The 23316-nt window shown below is 42.8% G+C and overlaps 1 protein-coding gene across 4 annotated transcripts in view; it reads right to left on the bottom strand.

Annotated features, from left to right (window-relative positions):
• UBP1 (upstream binding protein 1) overlaps positions 1-23316 on the bottom strand; it is a 71716-nt gene that overhangs the window by 5495 nt on the left and 42905 nt on the right. For 3 of the 4 annotated variants that reach the window (XM_059077366.2, XM_067005829.1, XM_067005830.1), the window contains exons 4-14: positions 21056-21132; positions 17074-17179; positions 15781-15887; positions 13302-13454; positions 13089-13199; positions 12539-12646; positions 6789-6892; positions 4516-4570; positions 4177-4270; positions 1370-1460; positions 506-615 (exon numbers count right to left, since the gene is read on the bottom strand). In XM_059077366.2, coding sequence (XP_058933349.1) covers positions 506-615; positions 1370-1460; positions 4177-4270; positions 4516-4570; positions 6789-6892; positions 12539-12646; positions 13089-13199; positions 13302-13454; positions 15781-15887; positions 17074-17179; positions 21056-21132 — 1116 coding nt within the window. The remainder of the gene's footprint in view (positions 1-505; positions 616-1369; positions 1461-4176; positions 4271-4515; positions 4571-6788; positions 6893-12538; positions 12647-13088; positions 13200-13301; positions 13455-15780; positions 15888-17073; positions 17180-21055; positions 21133-23316) is intronic. The other variant, XM_059077367.2, reaches the window with a different exon arrangement.

Here is a 23316-nt window from a genome sequence, read left to right as displayed (position 1 = left end):
ACAGTGTAGAAGACGGCACACGAGAAGCTAAGGATGTGGACCACGAGGCCTCCTGCTTCTCCACAGAAAGCCCAGCTGTTTCCGGAACACGTGACGGTGCAGCAGCCCTTGTCTGCAAAGCGTCAGGCACATCTACAGTGAGCCTGAGTCTCGCAGGTCCTGCTCTACTACTGACTCAAGCCAAACACGGATCAGGAATATCCATCCGTGCTTTTACTTTGCTTCCCCAAACAAGGTTTTTTTTCATGTGTGTGAGTACAGAAACCTTTGCTTAGAATTTGGAACTACAATTAAGGTAAGACTACAGAGAGGCTCCAAAGCAGGGGTGCCATACTCTGCCCTACACTTGTTCTTTTAAAATTAAATTTTATCAAAACGACAGCCGAGAAGGGCCACTGCCTCTCACCGCTGCCAGGACAGCCCGGTGGTCCCCACCGACTCAGAAGGGCAGTGGCAGGAAGCTGAGTGCCCTGCCCCACCCCCACCCCCGCCTGCCCATACCCACCGTAGGGCGTGGCGCCGCCGCTGTCGCCCCCGCCACCCGCTGCCTGCTGCTGCCCCTGCGGTGCCGGCTGCTCGCGGCAGACGTAGAGGGTCAGGCGGGGCCGCACCGACCTGCAACCAGAAGACGGCGTTTGTGAGCCAGCGGGAAGGCTGCACGTGCAAGCGACAGCTACAAGAATCTAGGGTCTATTTCCTTAGGAGAACTTTACAACGTTACTTCATTATACAAAATAATTTACTAGGAAGAATATAAAAACACACACCTCACACCAACTATCACAGGTTATCACAGGTGGTCTAATCTGATGATCCAGACTCTAAACCATTGAGATGGTCGGTCAGATGCTGGTAAATTTAAGTTTCAAGATTATGTCAGCAATTTAACATCAGTAAAATTCAGTTTAATGGAATTCTCACACCACAAGTCTAGAAATACCAACGATAGTAAATGGATCTTAAAAGCCAGCACAGTTTACAGTTCTATCATTTTAATTCACAATTAGAAGTTTACATTTTAAATAACTTTAGTAGTGTCACATGACCTTGAAAACCATAGATTCTGTAGAGCTCACCTAAATGAGAAGTTTGTTTTCTTGGCAACAAACCCAGTCGTCTTCCAGACCACAGTCCTGCCCATGTGCATTTCTAGTCTTACAGTCTACCTCTGCCCTCAGTGCCTGCATCATATCTGGGCCTGCCTGAAGGTGTACACAAAACAGTCTCCTCGTGAGCACGGCGGGCCAGCGCCCACAGCGCAAGGGCACACGCCGACGTGGCGTGGACACATCCTGCCCGCAGTCCCCACGCGAACAAGGGCACATTCTTATTTCAAGCAGAACAGTTCCTTTTAAACATGGTATTTTACCTTGACTTCAGTGAATTATAGAGCCGAATTCCATCGGCTGCACCACAAATTTGTACTAGATCCTCCTTTGTCAGTTTTAACAAGTCGGCACCTGGAGAAGAGCAAAAAGAATCTTCTCAAGGAAATGGGAGAAGAACCAGCAGTACAGGCTACTTTGCAGCATCTGTCTTCACAGTTTAATGTCCTTCGAAGCCATCGCCAGGTCTCCTGTGTATACACATACACATGAACAATACACACACACATACCTGTCCCTCAGAGCCAAAGAGAATGCTGGCTCTCCATGTTCTCTATCAAGAAGGAACTCAGAAGCCCAGAGGCTGGAAAATCAGAGCAATGAGCCAACAGCACAGGGCCAACAGGGATGTCTCTTCCCAATACAAGATTTCAGTGCCTGCCTTATTCTGGCTGCCTGGAGCTCGTGAAGATAAGCATGATCCTGACCCCAGATAGTTCCCCTTGAGATGACCCAGACCAATCTTTAATTTACAAAAGGAAGAAATTTAAGTCAGAGTTTGGGGGACCTGCCCAAAGGCACACAAGTTGGCAGCAGAGCTAGGACTAGGTCTCTTTATACTGTAACATGCTACATACAGTCCAACATTCTATAACAAACAACTCCATCACAGCAGCCAGTTTGAATACAAAAGCGTGGCAGAGAATTGCATATTATACTTAAGGTTTCGCCCATAAGTATTTGGTGTGTAAGTGACATGGTATCTAGCATTTGCTTTAAAGTAGAACAGAAAGGGAAGGTGGGGGGCCCGTGGGAGAGAATGACACTGACCTAGGCTGGTCATCTCTGGAGCTGGGTGTGGTGACACAGGAGCTCATCAGACTCTTCTATGTTTTACGTTCGTTCGAGTGTGTCTACAATCTTTTGTTTTACCTTTTATTGCCACTCAAGATGTAGTTTATCGGGAGAATTAAGATGCCCTCTGGGATTAAAGCATGACCTCCATATGATAAATATCCACTTACATATGTAACGAGATTAATGGAGTTATCTACTTCTGAGGGCTTAAATGTTAAGAGCATAATAATTTTCCAGTTTGTAAAAGAACAAAGACCAGAGAAGCACATCTCCCATGAGGCATGAGCACTGATGGAGCTGTTTATGGAGTCAGGTAAGCAGAGACAGACGTTGTCATCTCTACCAGGGGGCCTTCCACACGCACCTCTGCCAACAGGGCTCCCAGGAGCGACAAGAGACGTGTGTGCCCATCCTTCACCCACACACAGAGCTGGACAGACACTGCACAGCCCTCTCCAAAACATGACTGCCTAACAGGCTCAGAGAAAGAAGCCTCCCTCTCCTCGCCTTTCTACTGTTGGGAAGCTCACAGGGGAAGGAAAAGGCAGGAGGCCAAGCCACTCAGAACTACAACACACATCGTCTGACAGAACAGGAACCTGGGCCCTCGTGGCAGAGCCTTCCGACTGGGTGGTGCTCTCCCTGTCTCCCCTGTGAGCATTCAAGACGTGCCCCGTACCCCTCAACACGCTGAAATTTTTAAATTAGTTTTTCACAGTTAAAAGGCTTACTTAATCATAAAAATGTGCATCCCAGCTAGCCAACGACTTTCACCCAGCACTTTAATTTTAAAGAGACAAAGCGCTACCTGGGGAATGACTAACCATGACACAAGCACAGCAATATAGGGCTGACGTAATAGGAAACCATGTTCTTTGTGAAACCAGGCTCTGCTCTAGGTCAGCTGTGTGCACACATGTTCTCTCCTCTTAAAAGGCTCGAGCTGCATTTGGATGGTCCCCCAACACCATGGGCTAAGGAGAGCCAGCTGCCACTTCACTGTGGCCCAGGAGGAGTTTGGCCAGGACATGTTAGTAAGTTTTCTGTCGGGAAAGGGTCCCAGGGCCAAATATGTTTAGGAAATGCTGCCCCTGCCCCAGCTGGTGTTATCTATTACTGTCCCTCCAAACAGGCTTCCTTATTGCACCACCTGAAGCAGCACTGCCCGGTCCTTTCTGAAATTACATCTAAATACTCCCTTAGCTTACTGGGCAAGAAAAAAATTTAAGTCTTTAAAAACCGTATCTGAGTACATTCATACCCTCTAATGCTACATAGCAATAAAGAGGAACAAACTATTGCTACAACATCTTGGATGGAAGTAAGGGCCTTATGCTGAGAGAAAAAAAGGTAACATACTGTACGATTCCATTTATGTAACATTTTCAAAATGACAAAATCATGGAGGCAGAAAATATATTAACAGTTGTTAGGTATTAGGGATGGTGGGTGAGGGGTAATTAGGGAGATCCCTCTGGTGATGGCAAGATTCTGCATCCTAACTTTGGTGGTGGTTGGCATACAATCTATACATGTGATAAAATGACACAGAACTATATACACTCATAGCACCAATGTCAATTTCCTCACATAGCACCAATGTCAATTTCTTGGTTTTGATACTGTACTATAAGTATGTGAGAAACTGAACGAAGGGTACACTGGAACCTACCTGTTATTTATGCAACTTACTGCAAAGCAAAAATTTTTTCAAATAAAAAGTTAATAAAATCAAAAATATTGCATATAGCTATATACACCTATACAAAAATGAGGGCATGTAAACCTGGTGAAACAGCCTCGAGTTCCTGTTCTGATACTGCACCCACAGGTCTGCAAGACACTACCACTGGGGACACTGGGCAGCTCCCTGTACAGGTTTGGGCAACTTCTTACAAATCTACATACAGTTACCTCCCCCCAACTTAATTACAGCTAATAAAAGTACAAAAACAAACAAGCAAACAACGTGTGTGCATGTGCACAAACATACCTAAAAAATTGGAGAAGAGTCTTGTGTAGGAAGAGAATCTGTTTTTGAGCAGCCATTGTTGTGTTTCCTGGATCGTGGCTGAAGGCTGAAGTTGCTATTAACAAAGAAAATGAACACAAACAGAAGAAACTATTCAGGCTTACAAAAAATAATCCAAGTCAGTGGCATGTTATAAATAACATTTAAACAATATACAGAAATCCTCCAGGTTTAAAGTTTAAAACACCCACGAAGAGCACAGGTGTGATTATTCAGTGACCCAAACAATGACTCAAACCCATCAGAGGCTTCAAAATGCAGGACCCTGAAAGCATGATAGTTTAGGGTAAAGATACTTACTTCACTAGAGGCCTGTGAAACTCCATCTCCTTGATGATTTGGGGAAGAAGAATTGCTGGGGGGAAGGAAGAAAAGAATGATTATTATGATATATATGTTTTAATACTGTGGGACAGAGCAATTTAACTATGCAAAAAGAGTGTCTGCACAACTGGTCAAGGAGTCAATATGTTGATAAGATTAAGACACATAAGGGAATTCCCTGGCGTTCCAGTGGTTAGGACTTGGCGCTTTCATTGGCGTGGCCCAGGTTCAACCCCTGGTTGTGGAACTGAGATCCCCAGAGGACAGTTTAATTTGTGCCTTTTCCTCCTACATCTGTTCTAGTAAGAAAGTCAGGTTTCATGAAACAAAAGGGCTCCAGTCATTTCCAGGGGTGCCAGGAAAATAACGGATACTCATTCATTTTAGTTAGGAAAAAAGTATGAGAATCAAATAAGATAAACAGTTGAAAATAACTGCCCCCAAATCTACTTTAATAATGAGCTACAAGAAATGATATAATAATCCTAAGCCAAAATAAAAATAATATCCCTTTAATGAATATATTTATCCATGATTAAACAGGGTGAAATTCAAGAGAACAAAAGAAACAAACTTGTGCCACTAACCCTGTGTTTCCAGGGGAAAATGAGAACAGCTGCTCGGGGAGTGCATCCACCTTTCTGGTCCCTTCTTAGCACCTGTACCCCAGTTACTTAGGTTTATCATGTTGGTTGTTTACTGTGCTCCTCTGCCCACTAGAACTTGAGCTCCTTCAGACAGGGCTTTCTCTCACTCACATCACAGCACCCGGAACAGTGCTGGGCACCGTGGGCTCTCGGGAAATATCTGGTGAGCCAGTGTGTACACGAATTCACAGCTCCTCTCTGAAACTGTTGTCATTTTCTAGGATTATTCAGTCCCCTGCATGGTAACATGCAGGTCCCAGAGTCCAGGAGTGTCCCCCTACCCTGAAGCACAATAACCTACATGGAAACAAGCTGCCTCTTGGTCTATCCATCGCCTCAGGGAAAAGGCATGTTCTTCTTTGTTTTCTCACCAGACCCTGCTACAGACTGAATATTTGTGTCCCCTCAAAAACCACAGGTGGAAACCTTACCCCCAGCGTGCTGGACAGTATTAGGAAGTGGAGCCTTTGGGAAGTAATGAGCATTAGATGAAGCCATGAGGACGGAGCCCCAGGAATGGGATCAGTGACTTCGTTAAGAGTCCTAAGAAGAGTCTGCCTCCTCCCCTCTGCTCTCCGCTGGGTGAGCACACAGGCTGGCAGCCTGCACCTGGAGAGAGTCCTCACCAGAACCCATTCCAGCCAGCATCCTGCCCCTGGACGCCCAGCCCCCAGACTGGGAGAAATGAATTTCTATTGTTTATAAGCCACTCAGTCCCTGGTGTTTGTTATAGCAGCCCGAGCTGACTAAGACCTTGTCAGCATTGACCAGAGTATAAAAATGAGGACCCTTTTTCCTTTTTTTTTTTCCTTTCTTTTCCCCGCACCTCGTGGCTTGTGGGATCTTAGTTCCCCGACCAGGGACTGAACTGGGCCACGGCAGTGAAAGCGCTGAGTCCTAACCACTGGACCACCAGGGAATTCCCTCCTTTATGGTCTTAACTTTCGTAATTTTACTTCCCAGCAAGAAACGTCCTAACAGAGGGGACCTTCTGATCTGACTACTCAGCAGGAGCTCCTGAGCAAAGCCCCAGGAAGGACGATCTCCCAGGGGCACTGCTGACCAGCAGCTAACAGTCAAGGCCACAAAATAGGGTGAACAGAGCCCACCATTCCCATTTCTAAAACCAGAGCAAGTCTTTAAAATGCAAAGTCCTTCCTTTAAGTTTTAAAGACTTAATTTAAAAAAAAAAATTAGTGTCTTTGGGAGGGAGAAGAAATAGGGTAGAAAATAATCTTTGTTCAACATGGTGAGCATTAAAGTGTACTTTATCATAAACTTACTTGTAACATATTCAAGTCACAGTTTCACCTTAATAACTCACTGTCCTTTTCTCTCTGTCCATGAAGCCCATTAATGCTGATTTTATCTCACAAAGAATATATCTTGAAAATGCAACCTTTTCTACAATTTCCACAGTTGTGAGTGTGTGAGGCACAAGGGGGCTAGGAGCAAAAAGGCGGGAAGGTGAAGAAAAGAGTTTTGTCCTGCAGCAGGCTATTTCTAATTACCACATACCCCAGATACACACACAAAGAGACTGCGTAACTTGACCGGAAGGGAGATAAAGCAGCGCGGGCACTCGTCACGCACACCGGCTACCTGTCTGGGACGCTGCAAGCACTCTGCTGCGGGGCCGTGAAGGTGGGCGCCGTGGAAGGGCTGCTATTCACATAGGCGGTGGGGGTGTCGGGCCATGGAGAGCACTGCGGACAGAAACAGAAATAAATGAACGGTTCGCTTCTAAAGTACATGGGAGAAATATCCTTGAAATTCACTCTCTAGTCTGGCCAAATGCAAGATCGTGAAACACAAGACACCTAACATTCATCAAGCAACCTCACAGAAACGCATCAAACTGACTGGTGTGTGGCAGGGAAAATGTTACCTGCTGTGCGTGTCTAGACACTGATTACTCTCAGAGAGGACCTGAGGTGACGACAGCAGCAAACATTTCTAAAGGTGTTTTAAATGTGCGCTTAAGTACAGTGTGCTTTCAAGAACTTTCACTTCCCTCTTCATCCATTCCCCAGTAGGTACCTATCAAGGTTTAAAGAACAGCAGAGGCAAGAAAGGATTCAGAAGCCACATCTGACATCGCATGGTGACAAGGACAGTGGATCTGTCCCACCCAGTCCTCTTTTCGCCCTCTTCCCCAAGGAGCAGCCTCACCAGTACCCACGTACTTCCTCGATCTCTCTAAGGTTCATGATCATCCCCAAGTAACATGAGACAGGCCCAACATCAAAATACATCAACTGTGGATGGTACTGCCTGTAGCCATCTACCTACCTACCTACGTTTACTGTTTATATTTTCTAGAAGGGGCAGGGTGGACTTAAGTATTTTTCAGCCCTTGGCATAATTCTGACCAAAAATAGAGCCAAGATACAAAGACACATTAACTATTCCAATTAGGAAAACTGAAAAAGCTAAAGTCAAAACATGCTGAACAGGCCAGGGGTGGCCTCAAGTGCTGAGGATGGAGGGAATTCATCTCACTCCACGGTATTCTTTCTAAGACTGAGAACGCCCTGGGTTTCAAAGGTCCCCTTTCATAAGCACTCTCCCATTTCACACACAGACGGCATCCTGTCTCACCATGGCTGTGGGGTATAAGGCTCTGCCAAAAACCAAGCTGAAGACCATTCAAAGAAATCAGGGTAGACACTAAGAAAGTACACGACTCTAAAATTCTTCTCTACGTCAGGGGGTTTTCAATTGTTTGCTTTCAAAATAATTCAGGAGGACATCTTGTCAGCTGACAGACACTGAAATAATTTATTAGATCATACAAAGAGAGATCACTGGAATTTCTGGCAGGTATCTCGGAAGGAGTTCCAAGACCTGAATGACACTGCTGAAAGAAAAATAAATGTATCTAAACAAAGTCTCTCTTACCTACAAAAATCTAGAATTTAAATATGTTCTACCCTGTCTCATCATTCAAAATGCATTTCCAATAACATTTCTATTTTTATAGTGAAAAATTATTCATCAATATTTGTGTGATTTGTTGTTTTGATAAACTGGTACAAATAATAAGTTTTAAATTCGTCAGCTGACTTAAGCCTTACATGGTCACAGGAAATTTTAAAAATTAAATTTCAAGTTATATTGTTTGTTGTAAAAAAAAAATTAAGGTGACCATAAAAGATTTCCAGGCATGAAAGTATGTCCTATTTGGACAATATTATTTAAGGGGAGTGAAAGAGAAAACAGGAGATCAAGAAGGAAGAGCAGGGCTTCCCTGGTGGCGCAGTGGTTGAGAGTCCGCCTGCTGATGCAGGGGACACGGGTTCGTGCCCCGGTCCGGGAGGATCCCACATGCCGCGGAGCGGCTGGGCCCGTGAGCCATGGCCGCTGAGCCTGCGCGTCCGGAGCCTGTGCTCCGCAACGGGAGAGGCCACAACAGTGAGAGGCCCGCGTACCGCAAAAAAAAAAAAAAAAAAAAAAAAAGAAGGAAGAGCAGAGTAAAATTTCAGACTTAACTAAAGTGATGGCTTCACCTTAAGTTGTAAATACAAATATTCAAGTATGTCAGAAAATTGTTTCCTTTGCAACCATCAAAAAAATTTTTTTATTGCAGTACAGTTGCTTTACACTGTTGTGTTAGTTTCTACTGTACAGCAAAGTGAATCAGCTATACGTATACATATATCCCTTTTTTTGAAATCCTTTGGAACTATTTAAATTTATGATGAAAACTTTCAGATGTCAACCTAAAAATGTGCAAGGGAGTATATTCTTTTTCAAAATTCTTTTGAGTGAAGTCAAGACCACTAGTGTGAAGGACTGACTCTGAGCTTAGAAACCAAGTCTCCCCAATGGTTACAGGAACTTCAAACAGCATGTCTGACACCCATCAAAAGCATGGGTACAGGGCTTCCCTGGTGGTGCAGTGGTTAAGAATCCGCCTGCCAATGCAGGGGACATGGGTTTGAGCCCTGGCCCGGGAAGATCCCACATGCTGCGGAGCAACTAAGCCCGTGCACCACAACTACCGAGCCTGTGCTCTAGAGCCCATGAGCCACAACTACTGAGCCTGCGCTCTAGAGCCCACAAGCCGTGGCTGCTGAGCCCACGAGCCACAACTACTGAGGCCTGTGCACCACAACAAGAGAAGCCACTGCAATGAGAAGCCCACAAACTGCAACGAAGACTAGCCCCCACTCGCCGCAACTAGAGAAAGCCCATGCGCAACAACAAAGACCTGATGCAACCAAAAATAAATAATAATTTTTTTTAAAAATGCATGGGTACAAAGAAAATAAAACAGAAATCCCATAATCTCAACATTCTTTACAACTACCCATTAGGTATCCCCTCAGAAATGTGGAAAATGACTGCAGACTTAATGTTTCAGCTATTATCAACTTTCAAAAAAGAAATCTAATTTGGCTGGAATGCATTGCTAAACCCTCTCTGCATGTTGTACCAATTTCACTATAAATGACATTTTACACAATGCCCATTCTTTTTAAACTAGGGTCTTTTGTTTTTCTTTCCAATTTACAAAGTAGTACCTCCCCAGCTTATACAGTTTGAGGAAACCAAGACGCTGTGGGCAGCCTGGCAGGTCTCCTAACTTGCGGGTGTCACATGCTCATGGTCACCTCTACTACTTGGAAGGTCTTCCCGCTACACCATTCTCCCCAGATACAAAATATTACAACACGGCATAACACGCACATCAAAACAGTATAGACCTTTCAATATCATCAAGTCTCCCCAGATCTGCTTTGGTAATTATTGCCAGCTGTTTGAGGAAATAAAGCCATCAAAAGCTCTAAGTGAGCATGGCAGGTGATACAGCAAAGACACCAAATTTACTGAAACTCCATAAACATACCTATTTCACTTTTACACATCTAGATTCTTCTAGCAGTTGAAAAGCAGGGCTGTTTGACATCTAAAACTTGCCCAATAAATAGGAGATTCAATTCAGAGAACACAGGAAAACCAGCATTCAATGAAAACTGGTCCTGTTAGGAGGCCTCTACTTTTAGAAATGATGGATTCCAAGTTCTTCAATGGCCAGGCTGGATGAAACACCAAGACTCTCCCACCTGCTTTTTTCCTAAGTTTCTCTTACAGTCTTGACCCAGGAGAGTACAGGCATACCAAGGAATATTTTCAGTGTTTCTTCTACCTTGTCATTCTTCCCTGTCTTTAAAAGTAAGCAATGGTACTGATTCATCAAGGCTCCAGCGATATCTGGCCTGGACTTATAGAGTCGCAGCTTTGGTGCACTATGAACAAAGTCCCTCCCCAGGTAGATTAGAAAATGAGGACTCACTGCAGACTGTAGACATTGGCAGCCCAGATTTGAGCCAATGAAATACAGCTCAGATGCAAAGACCAACAGAGACACTAAGGGTTTGGTTGTGCTGTGGCTCGTGGGAACCTACAGTGCTACCTCTATTCAGTGCAGGACCATCTCACACAGCGCCATGTAGCTTTGACAGGTAAGTCTGGATACCCTTTCTACTGAAAACCAATTGTAACTATCAGAGAACTGTAAGAAATGCTGGCCTTCTTTTGTAGGTGCTTGAAGAAATATATAAAATGCTGTGGATTTTCTTTTTTTAAGGGATTAATCTGTACCTTGCTTTTAATGAACAGGTTTCCAAGAAGAGCTCTAACCACCCCAGAAGTATCTTAACCAAACCAAATGCAGCCCTGGGGAAGCGAGCAATGCACACTTGGAAGATGTGAAATCCCAGGCCAGTGAACTGCTGACGTTTTGCATACTTTAGACTTGCATCTTCAGATGAGCTCTGGGCTATAACAGATTTCTTTAATTTACAAATTATCGGAACCATTCCTTTTAATTAGTTAGTTTATAACAAAAGGAGAAAAGTGATTTGAATTACCAGTGTCTCCCCAAAAAAGTTTACTAAGAACCATTTGTGTGTCTTCAGCTGGGAAATTAGGAGAATAAAAACATAAAACTGGAGGAGCAGGCGTTTTAGGGAAGGATTATATAGCTGTTCCATACAACTTTTGATTTGAATCAAAAAAGCCCACTTAAAGGGCTTCCCTGGTGGCGCAGTGGTTGGGAGTCCGCCTGCCGATGCAGGGGGCGTGGGTTCGTGCCCCGGTCCGGGGGGATCCCGTGTGCCACGGAGTGGCTGGGCCCGTGGGCCATGGCCGCTGGGCCTGCGCTCCACGACGGGGGAGGCCACAGTGGTGGGAGGTCCGTGTACCGCAAAGAAAAAAAAAAAAAAAAAAAAAAAAGCCCACTTAAAGAAAATGCAACATGGTATGCTCCCCTGCCCCTCAGACAGGACATTTTCAGTTTTATTGCATATATTATTTAAATGCATATGGAAGTATTTAAAATATTTCCACTCAATGCTTTAATTTGGAAATAATGTTCCTGTGGTAATGCCTGTGGCTTTCATAGTCTACAGATAATTACAGATACATGTGTAAGAGTGAAAACTCCATTTCTGGCACCTTGATAGTACAAACACTGCAATGATGAAACAGTAACCATTAATATGTATGATAAGTTATTTTAAAAAATTAATGTTCTCTGTTTACATTTACTGCTGGTATATAGCTGATCTAAGTTTATATAACAAGATAACCCTTTGTCAACTGTTTGATGAAGAACTGTGTTATAAAATAAAGATCTGCTCTACTTAATAAGCTGGCAAAGTTCATATTCAACCAAAGCCCCCCTGGACTACAGCGGGGAACCAGGCTGAGTGTAGCAAGGTGTCCTATGCTGGCCTGAAGCATAAGGTCACAATGCAGGTGCCAAGAGGAAACACTAATGCAGTCAAGGATTATTTTTCTACCAGTGTTGCCAATCAGGCTTTTAAAAGCAGACACACATTCTTCCGTTACATGCAGGGAAATGGGACACAAAGTACTGCGTATGTTAACGTCAAGCTTGCTGCCATCATTTCTCCAAATATCCGTGACATTTTCTTATCAGTTACACACACGAGAAAGCAAAAACCTTTTTTAATTACACAAAATAACTATTTTACTAAAGAAAGTATTTTCAATTAATTTCAGTGCTCGTAAAGGAAGTGTATGTGCAAAGGAGAGAGAGGGAGGGAGGAAAGGAAGGAGACAGGGAGAGAACACATTTCTGAGTGTCACTTGTTTTCCCTCCAAAACCACCCAATATGGTCAACTTTGTTTGAAAGTGTTAGATTTAGGAAATTTTCCTCAGTGAGGAACAAACAGAAAGCAGGAAGTCTAAACAAAAGCAAATTAAATCAAGACAAGGACATCAAAAACAAATTTGGCTTTACTTTTCAGTGGAAGTTGGTCCTATATCTAACACTGCACAAGGTTTCTTGCACAATGAAAAGAGAAGCAGAAGCCCTTACACTGCCTCGCTTTGCCAGAGAATCACCGTAGTCTGCTGGCAAAGTCCGCTTGCTGGACTTTTTCTGCTCATGTTCAACTGCATCTTCAATTATAGGCTCAAGCCTCATCTGGACAAACACCAAAGATTGGGATCAATGTCTTTTCATTATACAAAGAAAGATCTAATACCCTGTTTATGCCTCTGCCGTCCGATTAAACAAACGTATGACTAGCAGGATTCAAAGGTAAGGAAGATGCAAAACCCCAGCAGTGACAAACATCGGACATTCTGGGCCCCAACATAATTTCTATCAACTCCAAGGATTTTAAGGTCTGTTTCTGAGACCTGATTGGGATTTCAGCATCTTCGTCCATGATCCCACCCAGGAAACAAATCTATTAAAATCCCCAAATTTAAAGATAATATTTTCCCCACAAATTTCACCAAGAACATTATGTCAATCTACCACCCAATCTTCCCAGACCCTTTGCAGCCAAACTCATCCTCAGAGGTGGTGCCAGAGTGCAGAGCTCGGCTTCTCCTCAGAACCGGAATGGTGCCCGCATTACCTCTGTGAGGACTGTGGTGTCATAGGACGGCTGGTACTTCTCCTTCTCATGAGCGGTTCTCTTCTCCATCTTCTCTCGATCAGTTTTTTGTTTCCTATCTGCACCTTTCGGCTTAAAAACAAAGTAGACTTTTTCATCTATCAGGCTTCAGACAAACACCTTTACCAGCAACACTGGGCCTCACTTCCTCAAAGCCTAGTTTCCATCTCTTACCTTAAAAACTTTGATTTGGCAGCTAGCTGAGTGTAGATGATCTGTGTATTCTCCATTTTCATTCTGCTTAAACGTGTCAACCTGGATCCTAAAAGGCACTCCCTTTTCACCTCCGTGCTTCCGGGGAGTAAATTCTGTGCTGATGCAGTGTACCTAGAAAATGAGTCAGGCTGAAATGGATTCAAAGTCTTGTCCACTGATTACCCTTCTACTTTGCTCCCTTTCAGATGTCGGGCCACAGGTATAAATTCAAGATCCTTTAAAAGGAACTCCCACATATTACTCAGGTGTCTATCGTGAATTTCTAACTGTTTTAAACATGTATGACTTTCCTTTCACAAATCCAGCTGAGCCCTCCTTAACTTTGTGGGAATGGGTTCTGCCCCATTCCAGTGCCCTCCTTGAAGGCAAGACTTGCTCTGATGATGAGCGCATCAGTACAGTAGCTTCCTGTGTCTGTCCCCTACCCCCACCCCACCAGACTGGACCCATGGTCCTCAGCCTTGCGTGGGGCTCAGTCCACAGCAATCATCACCTCATTACTCAGAGCCCCTGCCGTTTGCCCTCTACTGCCATCACCCCAACTCCAGCCAGATAGTCACCTCTCTGCTGTTCCTACGGTCATCAACTCGTGATCCTTTGCCTGGGGAGCTTCCACAGTCCACCAAGCCCACTCCTCACTCCACCTGCATCCAGCTGAACTCTCCTGTTAATGCTTCACAGTTCACAGAGGATCCTGAGGGCAGTACTCATCTTCCCACCACTTCTGCCCACTCTCGCAACACCACCATGGTGACAGCACCAGGGCATGGCACAGTGTCATTAACAAGACCTTCGTAATTTCTGACTACACACCCCCCCTCTTCTAAGGACTCAAGGTGAAAACTGATTTCTGCACCAAGACTGTACACAACCTGAAAGGTACAGCTGTTCCATCGCTCTCATTCACCACATAACCAGTCACCCAGTCAGATGAACAATATGAGAAAATATTCAACTAATATGAACCATGGCCCTACTGATTATTAGCTGATGGGGGATACTACTTGGAAGACCACGAAAATGCAAAATACTAAACTCTCTATAGTTCACACAAATCATAGCCTACTTTGGCCAGTCAGCAATTAAGTGATTTTCCTTTTCTATATAAAGATTACCTACTCAGTAGTTTTAATTTCACCACTTACAAATTTGAACACACTATTAGAATTACTGTTGATTTTATTTTACATATAATAATACCATATTTGTTTTTCAAAAACTAATCTCTTAGGACAGCAGTCCCCAACCTTTTTGGCTCCATGGACCAGTTTCATGGAAGACAATTTTTCCATGGACCAGGGGTGGGGTGGGGATGGTTTTGGGATGATTCAAGCGCATTACATTTACTGTGCACTTTATTTCTATTATTATTACATTGTAATATATAATGAAATAATTATTCAACTCACCGTATGCAGAATCAGTGGGAGCCCTGAGCTTGTTTTCACTTGCCACTCACTGATAGGGTTTTGATATGAGTCTGCAAGCAACTGATTTGTTATGGTCTCTCTGCAGTCAAACCTCTCTGCTAATGATAATCTGTATTTGCAGCCGCTCCCTAGCACTAGCATCACTGCTTCAGCTCCACCTCTGATCATCAGGCAATAGATTCTCATAAGGAGCGTGCAACCTAGAGCCCTCACATGCGCAGTTCACCGCAGGGTTCGTGCTCCTGTGAGAATCTAATGCCGCCACTGATCTGATAGGAGGCGGAGCTCAGGTGGTAACACGAGCGATGGGGAGCGGCTGTAAATACAGATGAAGCTTCGCTCGCTCGCCAGCCACTCACCTCCTGCTGTGCGGCCCGGTTCCTAACAGGCCATGGACACTACCAGTCTGTGGCCCAGGGGTTAGGAACCCCCGTCTTAGGAGATACAAACTGAGTATTCATGGGTGAAACGAAATGCCTGGGCATTGCTTTACAGTATTCCACCAATAACCAAAAAGGGGAAACTACTAATAACTGTCAAAGCCAGGAGATGGGCACAAGAGGATTCATTATTATCCTCTCACTTTTGTGGGGGATTGAAAATGTCAGTATTAAAATATTTTTAAATAAAGCTAGACAGAATCTTAAAACTACACTTTTTTCAATCATATCCTTTAAAACAGCACGTTTTGTTCAAGAGAAATGCATCTTAAGACAAATGGAAGTTTTGATTATTGTTACTACCAGTGGTAAAAGTGATATTTAAATAATGCTTTACATATCAAGGTTGTCTTTACAGGTTAGTCTATAAGTGATGAATTTAGTAGATTAACTCTAACTTAACAGAGTGTGTTGTGTGTGTCTGTGTGTGTGTATATAAAAAACATTACAAGACAGTTTACAAATAAGCATTTAAAGAAAATGATATCATGTATCAAGAATTCTAGCTCACCCACAGCCTTCTGAATGACGAGGCTAGTATGCCTCTAATAATGTAAAAATCCAAACCTGAATGAAAGCAGATGTGCGTTTTGCAGGATCCCACAGAAATTCAACTGCATTTAACTGGCTTGGATTTGTCTTTGTGTCAATTATTCCCACAGACATTGGAATATCTGTATTTTAAAAAGAAGTGACACAGAAACAAAACTATGAATGATTAAAAGGTTACAATCTACTGATTATGTTCTAATGAAATTATTATACCTCCCTGCTGAACTTTTCCCTTCAATGTTCTCCATGGTCAATCACTTCAACATAAAAACACACCTAATGTGTGTCATACTTTCTCCCACCATGACTTCTATTTCATTTTACTAAGACTATGATGGATGGTACCAATCAAAAATGAAATAAATGGTTTAAAACTCATAAAATTCCTAGCTCAGTTTCTTTAAGCACCAAAAACAACTTCATTTTTAACTATAAAACAACTCAAATAGTATGGAGGTTCCTTAAAAAACTAAAAATAGAACTACCATATGAGCCATCAATCCCACTACTGGGCATATATCCTGAGAAAACCATAATTCAGAAAGAGTCATGTGCCACAATGTTCACTGCAGCTCTATTTACAATAGCCAGGACATGGAAGCAACCTAAGTGTCCATCAACAGATGAATGGATAAAGAAGATGTGGCACATACACACAATGGAATATTACTCAGCCAGAAAAAGAAACGAAATTGAGCTATTTGTAGCGAGGGGGATGGACCTCGAGTCTGTCATACAGAGTGAAGTAAGTCAGAAAGAGAAAAACAAATACCATATGCTAACACAAATATATATGGAAGCTAAAAAAAAATGGTTCTGATGAACCTAGGGGCAGCACAGGAATAAAGACACAGACATAGAGAATGGACTTGAGGACATGGGGAGGGGGGAGGGTAAGCTGGAACGAAGTGAGAGAGTCGCACTGACATATATACACTACCAAATGTAAAATAGATAGCTAGTGGGAAGCAGCTGCATGGCACAGGGAGATCAGCTCGGTGCTTTGTGACCACCTAGAGGGGTGGGATAGGCAGGGTGGGAAGGAGATGCAAGAGGGAACAGATATGGGGATATACGTATGCATACAGCTGATTCACTCTGTTATACAGCAGAAACTAACACAATACTGTAAAGCAATTATACTCCGATAAAGATGTTAAAATACATACATACATACATAAAACAACTCAAGCCACACAGGTGACTAAAACTCTCCACGCAATCACACATGGTGTGGTGCTAACGTATTAACAGGTACAGCTAAACAACTGCCTCATCTCTCAGTGGTCTTCTGACGGCCACTTGTACCTAAATCGAGGAGTCTGTCTCCTGGGCGATTCCACTTCCAACCTTCAAGTTGCTGATGTTCTGTATATTGGAGCCGTCTGTCATGGAATACAACTCTTATGATGCTCTATGGAATAAGTAGGGGAAATGAGCACTTTAAAATTGTTCCAGCTAAAAAGAAGAAGTGTTTTCACTTCTTATGCATTAGCCTATAATAGAAAAGCATACAAAAACAAATTCTGCTTTAAACATTTTGTAAGTGTTTTATAAAACACTGTTTTGTTCTTGGATACCTGGGTATGGGTACAATTATTTGGTGCAAAGAATTATTACTATCATTTTTTAAACTTTTTTTTTTATGTGGACCATTGTTAAAGTCTTAATGGAATTTGTTACAATATTGCTTCTGTTTATGTTTTGGTTTTTTGGCCATGAGTCATGTGGGATCTTAGGTCCCCGACCAGGGATTGAACCCACAACACAACCCCTGCATTTGAAGGTGAAAGAAACCTCAACCACCGGACCAGCAGGGAAGTCCCGGTACAAAGAATTATAACTCAAAAATAACAAGAGCAAATAAAATGGATTCTTAGGTTAAATTTTTATTAAAAAATTTGATACTGTAATTCAAAATTAAGGTCCATGTCCATAAAAAATTAGTAGGAATTATATTTCTATAAAGAAAACATCGGGAACCCCCTGGTGCCCAAGTGGCTAGGGTTTTGCGTTTCCACTGCAGTGGACCCTGGGGTTCGATCCTTGGTCGGGGAACTAAGATCCCCGAGTGCTGTGAGGCACGGCCACCCCCACCCCCAGAAAAAAAAGGCAAGGGCAGGGGGGTAAATCTGCCCACCACCCCTAAAAGAGAACCTATATGCAAAGTTCATCCTCAACTATTTAACCTGCAAGTGAGGTTATCTGAGGTAAGCAAGGGAAAAACAAAACAAAACAAATAAAACACAGGTAAACTTCATCCAAACACTCAGGTTCATTCCTCGGGAAAGCTTTAACTCTACTCCACAAACTCTAGGCCATTCTCTGCTCCCCACCCATCCCTCCCTCACCTCCCACAGGTTTGGGCTGCCAGCTGCTGTTCCATTCCAAGAACAGGATAACAGGTCATCAAAATGGATTCAGACACCAGATTTGCACTAATTACTGTTTCTGTCACATTTATAAATAACTGTTTCTCAGACTATGATGCAGTAAGATAATCTTATTTCCAGTAGACGCTCTGCTGGTTTGAACAGGAAATAACTTGTTAGCGATACATATAAGTACTATCTTTAGTGACCCTGCCTTCCGCACCCCCAAAATGCTGTCCAAAACATAGCTGATAAATATTTTGAAGGGAACCATTTAAAAGTAGAAATACTGTAATTTGAAATAGTTTAAAAAGAGGCCAAGTCAGTCATTAGAACCTCTGTGGACGTCTATAAAGGCACAGTTGCCACTCTGACCCACACCCAATTCCCCACCAGCACCCACTTCACATGGCTGGCTGCCTGCTGGCAGCAAACCCCTCACACAGAGCTGGTGCTTGAGCCAGTGGTGGCTCCTAGTTCACATTCACGAGCAGGTTGATCTCAGAAGTGCAGCACAGAAAATGTCATGATTTTGATTCTTCCATATTTAGTAAGAACCAGATCAAATCCATGAATTCAGGTGAAAATAGTATGAGAATACAGGTATTAGTTTTAAGTGCTTTACTAAACCCCATTCTAGGTCAGACTAAGACATAAGACAGTACAATAAGGAATATGGAGGACCATAGTTAAGAAATGGTAAGATATAAAAGAAAACCTCTTAAATGGAAGGGGAAAAAGTTGTTATCTGGAAGTTCTGACTAAAAGGAGACAATACATCTAGAGAATCAGCCACAGATAAAGGGGCCCTAACAATAAGACAGAAACAGAACAATCAGAGAAATTTAAGCAGGTCAAGAAGTTTCAAAGCTCCTTTGATCAGCAGCATTTGATCCCGAAGACCCCACCCCTCAACAGCAAAGATCATGGGGTAAGGAAATTAAACTGTAGATGGCTGCAGAGTATTTTATGGATCCTTTAGATGAAGAAGCATGTGGTCTTTAAGAAAGTTACCCTGTAGTCTCTGGCAGTAGCAGACTGTACCTCTGAATCTCAGGCAAGCTCTCAGGATGTACTGGATGTATTCTGGCACATCCACCAAAAATCAGACACGTGGCTTATCAAGTGGAAGATGAAACTAAGACTTCTTAAAAAGTAACCCTGTGACTTTCACAATGACAAGAGTTCACCCACATCTTCCCTTAAACAATATATTACACTAGCCTGAATTTTAACCAGGTGTGGTACAATTTGGCAAAGATTTGCCGGGGTGCCCAATACTTGTCTGACAATGACCAGCTGGGAGCAAGACATGCTGAGAGAATCTTCAACACCGCTAAGCCTCCTAGACTCTGAAAAATGAGAGCTGTTGCTCCTTGACCAAACTATAGCTATTTGTCACTAGAGTCCAGCAGAGCATAACCAATTCAATAGGGCTTGCTCACTGGGAACAGTGCTGATGCCTTTTTAAAAGGGTGAATCTAATTAGTGTTCAATACAGGTGAGAAAGCCAATATGAGGGAATAAAAAAAAAAAAATAAGGCCATTGGGCTTCCCTGGTGGCGCAGTGGTTGAGAGTCCGCCTGCCGATGCAGGGGACACGGGTTCGTGCCCGGGTCCGGGAAGATCCCACATGCTGTGGAGCAGCTAGGCCCGTGAGCCATGGCCGCTGAGCCTGCGCGTCCGGAGCCTGTGCTCTGCAACTGGAGAGGCCACAACAGTGAGAGGCCCGCATACCGCAAAAAAAAAAAAAAAAAAAAAAAAAAAAAAAGGCCATCTGACCCACACTTTAGGGATCAAACCCACTGATGGAACACAGACATGACAGACTCCATGTTCAGATGGCACACATGAGAATGGGTAAATAACCTCTCTCCTTCTGTTCTGAGAATGTTGGGAGCCCCGAGAGTCAGAAGAAACCTGGGAGCTTACTCCAGGTTGGCAAGACAATGATCCACTGGGGACTAGAACCTCTCACAGGATTGGGAGCTTCCTGCCCTCAGAAGCGGGAGGAGTACTAAAATATCCCAAAGACTCTCAGGCCTCCAGTGCTGAGCAGCTGCTTTCTGGACAAGCCTAATTTGTTAGCATTAGTACTGCTGTCCACTCCCCCGCAGGCTGCCTTCCCCATGCTCGCCAGTCTGAAAAGGGATGGGTCTTTCTAATGGAATGCCTCTCCACACTGAGGGCCCAGCAGTACTCGGGCCCCAAGAGGCCTCTCTGCAGGAAGATGGAAGGACCAAGAGAACTCATCCTGCTTCTCCCTTGCTAACAGTTAGCCACAATGAAGTTTTCCCTTTTCCCAATTAAGCTTCTTCCATAACCCTTGCCTTGTAATGCTCTGGAGTTTATGATACTGTGTGGTGCATGACAGGTATAGAGGCTAGAAGGACCCACCTTGCACGACACTGCAGGGGCCGGGAATGGGTCTGAAGACACATCCTAAAAGGAATGGGTTGGCTGTGCCTCCTAGGCCTGGAATAACTGACTCTTCATTCAGATACACCAGTAGAGTGAAGAGATCAAATTTTACTTAGAGAAATTTTAAGAGGTGAAATAAAAGTTTCAAAGTAACACTTATATTCCCCCCCCACACACTATCTTTTAAAGAGAAACAAAGTTTTTGTTGTGATAGTGGGTTTTTCTCCCTCCTTTAGCTACAACTAACTTTTCTATGGCGGCTTGTTTCCAGAGGGCCTTCACGTTTACTTCACTCAGTAATTACTATAATTCCTATTTTACAGAGGAGTAAACAAAATATAGCTCAAAAGAGTTTTAATATAGCCATTACTTTCTTAAAGTGAAATTAAATAATTTTTTAATAACTCCTGCAACAAAAAACAAAACTCTTGCAGCAAAACTGCTACTTTTGTGAGTCACTGCAGTATCTTTTAGGAATTTAAACAGATGGTCCTTACCTTTACCAGTTTTCCAGTGATCTCAGGCACATCTCCCATTTTCCGATTATCCAGCATGCGAATTTCATAAGACTGACCTATTTTTAAAAATTGTGTATCAAAAACAATCCATATAAAGAACATCACTCTGTGTAACAAAAATTCAACTCAAACATACGACTGCCCAATATCAATTTCTAAAGAAGCAAAATCAGGTTAATCTTTCTCTTCCTTGCAAATCATATCCTTTCCTTCTTCCACTCTCAAAGAAAACTGAAGAGTTCCTTAGTCAGTTTACTTTTCCTCTGTTACCCTCTCAACACTCATTATCTGAGACCATTTTTTCGTAACAGCTTTATTGAGGTATATAACTTACATGCCATAAAATTCACCCTTTTAAAGTGTACAATTAACTGGTTTTTAGTAAATGCAGAGTTGTGCAGCCAAAACTGCTGTTAATTTTAGAGCACCTTCATCATCAAAAAGAAAACTCATACTCGTGAGCAGTCCCTTCTCATCCACCCACCTCCAGCCCCTCACAACCACTCATCAATCTACTTTCTTTCTCTTGGGATTTGGTTGCTTTAGACAGTTGATATAAAAGGAATCACACAACAGGTGGCCTTTTGTGACTGGCTTTTTCACTTATAATGTTTCCAAGGTTCATCCAGGTTGTAGCATGTGTCAGTCTTTCCTATTTATGGCCAAATTATTCAACGGAATGCATACACCACACTTCATTTATTCATTCAACAGGTGACAGACATCTGGGTTGTTTCCACTTTTTGGCTATTATGAATAATGATACTAGGAACATTTGTGGACAGGTTTTTGTGTAAACCAAGGTCAAATTTTAATCCTGGAGCTTTCTCCCTTGTGTCCAATGAACCCACCTCACATCTTGTCACTGCTCAATTAGGGTCCATAAAAAAAACACGAATAGAAACTCACACACCAATCTATTTAATTAGGAAAATAAGCTGCTGCCAAAAGTTAGTAATATTCTCCAAATCCACAAAAAAGATGTTTGGATTATCTGTCATTAAATAATAAAAATGACAGCATAATTTGACATGCAGAAAATTAGCAGTAATTAAAGAGTGCTTATAGTACCATATGAAGTTGAGGCTCTTTATAATAAAACTACCAATACCTTGCCCACACTCCACTGGGCTTACAAAAATATACAAAGAGTACAGATCATAGGGTCAAAACATAAGTTACCAAAATACAACTAAATCACTCCAAGGCTGGTGAAGGAAAACAACTGCTGTATACACTACTAAGGAACAGTCAAATTCATTCAACACACTGAGAGAGATTAAACTAAAAACACCCTTATGGTAAGAGAGATTTTTTAAAAAGTTAAATCTGCAGCATACTTAACAATGGATCTGAACCTGGAAAAAGAATAAACAATAACTTCTTTAAAAATGGAAATGAATATCTAGGAGTGGTCACGAGCCCCTGCTGCCACCCTCCCAGACCCCAGGAGTGGTCGCGAGCTGCTACTGCCCCCACTGCATGCTCCAGGGGTATGCCTGAGCCGCTGCCAGACCAGACACCAGCCGTGGCATCTGCAAACCCCGCCCCTCTCGGGGATAATGACGCGCACACGCTGAGTAAAGAGGTAACAGGCATCCATACTAAAAACAGCCTTGTAACAAATATATTAAACACGTACAAGCTACACAGGGACACCCCCACATAAACAGCCCTCTAAGACCAAAGTAGGTAACTGTTTCTCCTAAACTCACAGAGTAAGATAAACACAAGTAAAAAGAAGAAGCAGAGGAACCACTCCCAGTTAAAAGACCAACAGAATTACCCTGAAAGAACAAACAATGAAGCAGACCTCTTCAGTCTAACAGACACCAATTTCAAAAAAGAGGCAAAGGAAATACTGAAGTAATTAAGAAAGGCTATTGACAGAAATGCAGATTACTGTAAAAAAACCAGCTATAAACTATAAAGAGGAACCAAGAAAAATCAGAAAACTCATTTGCAGAGATGAAAGCTGAGCTAAAGGCAATGAATAGCAGAAAGAATAATGCAGAAGAACAAGTGAACTGGAAGATAAAATAATGGAAACCACCCAATCAAGACAGCAGACAGAAAGCCAAATGAAAAAAAAAAAAAAAGAAAGCAATATAAGAGACCTATGGGATAATATAAAGCATGCCAACCTATGCATAACAGGAATTCCAGAAGAGGAATGAGAAAAGGAGACTGAAAATGTATCTGAAGAAATTATGGCTGAAAAGTTTCCAAACCTAAAGAAG

This window comes from Kogia breviceps, chromosome 10 (assembly GCF_026419965.1).
Source record: "Kogia breviceps isolate mKogBre1 chromosome 10, mKogBre1 haplotype 1, whole genome shotgun sequence".
Taxonomy (NCBI): domain Eukaryota; kingdom Metazoa; phylum Chordata; class Mammalia; order Artiodactyla; family Physeteridae; genus Kogia; species Kogia breviceps.
This window is presented reverse-complemented; position numbering and strand designations above follow the sequence as displayed.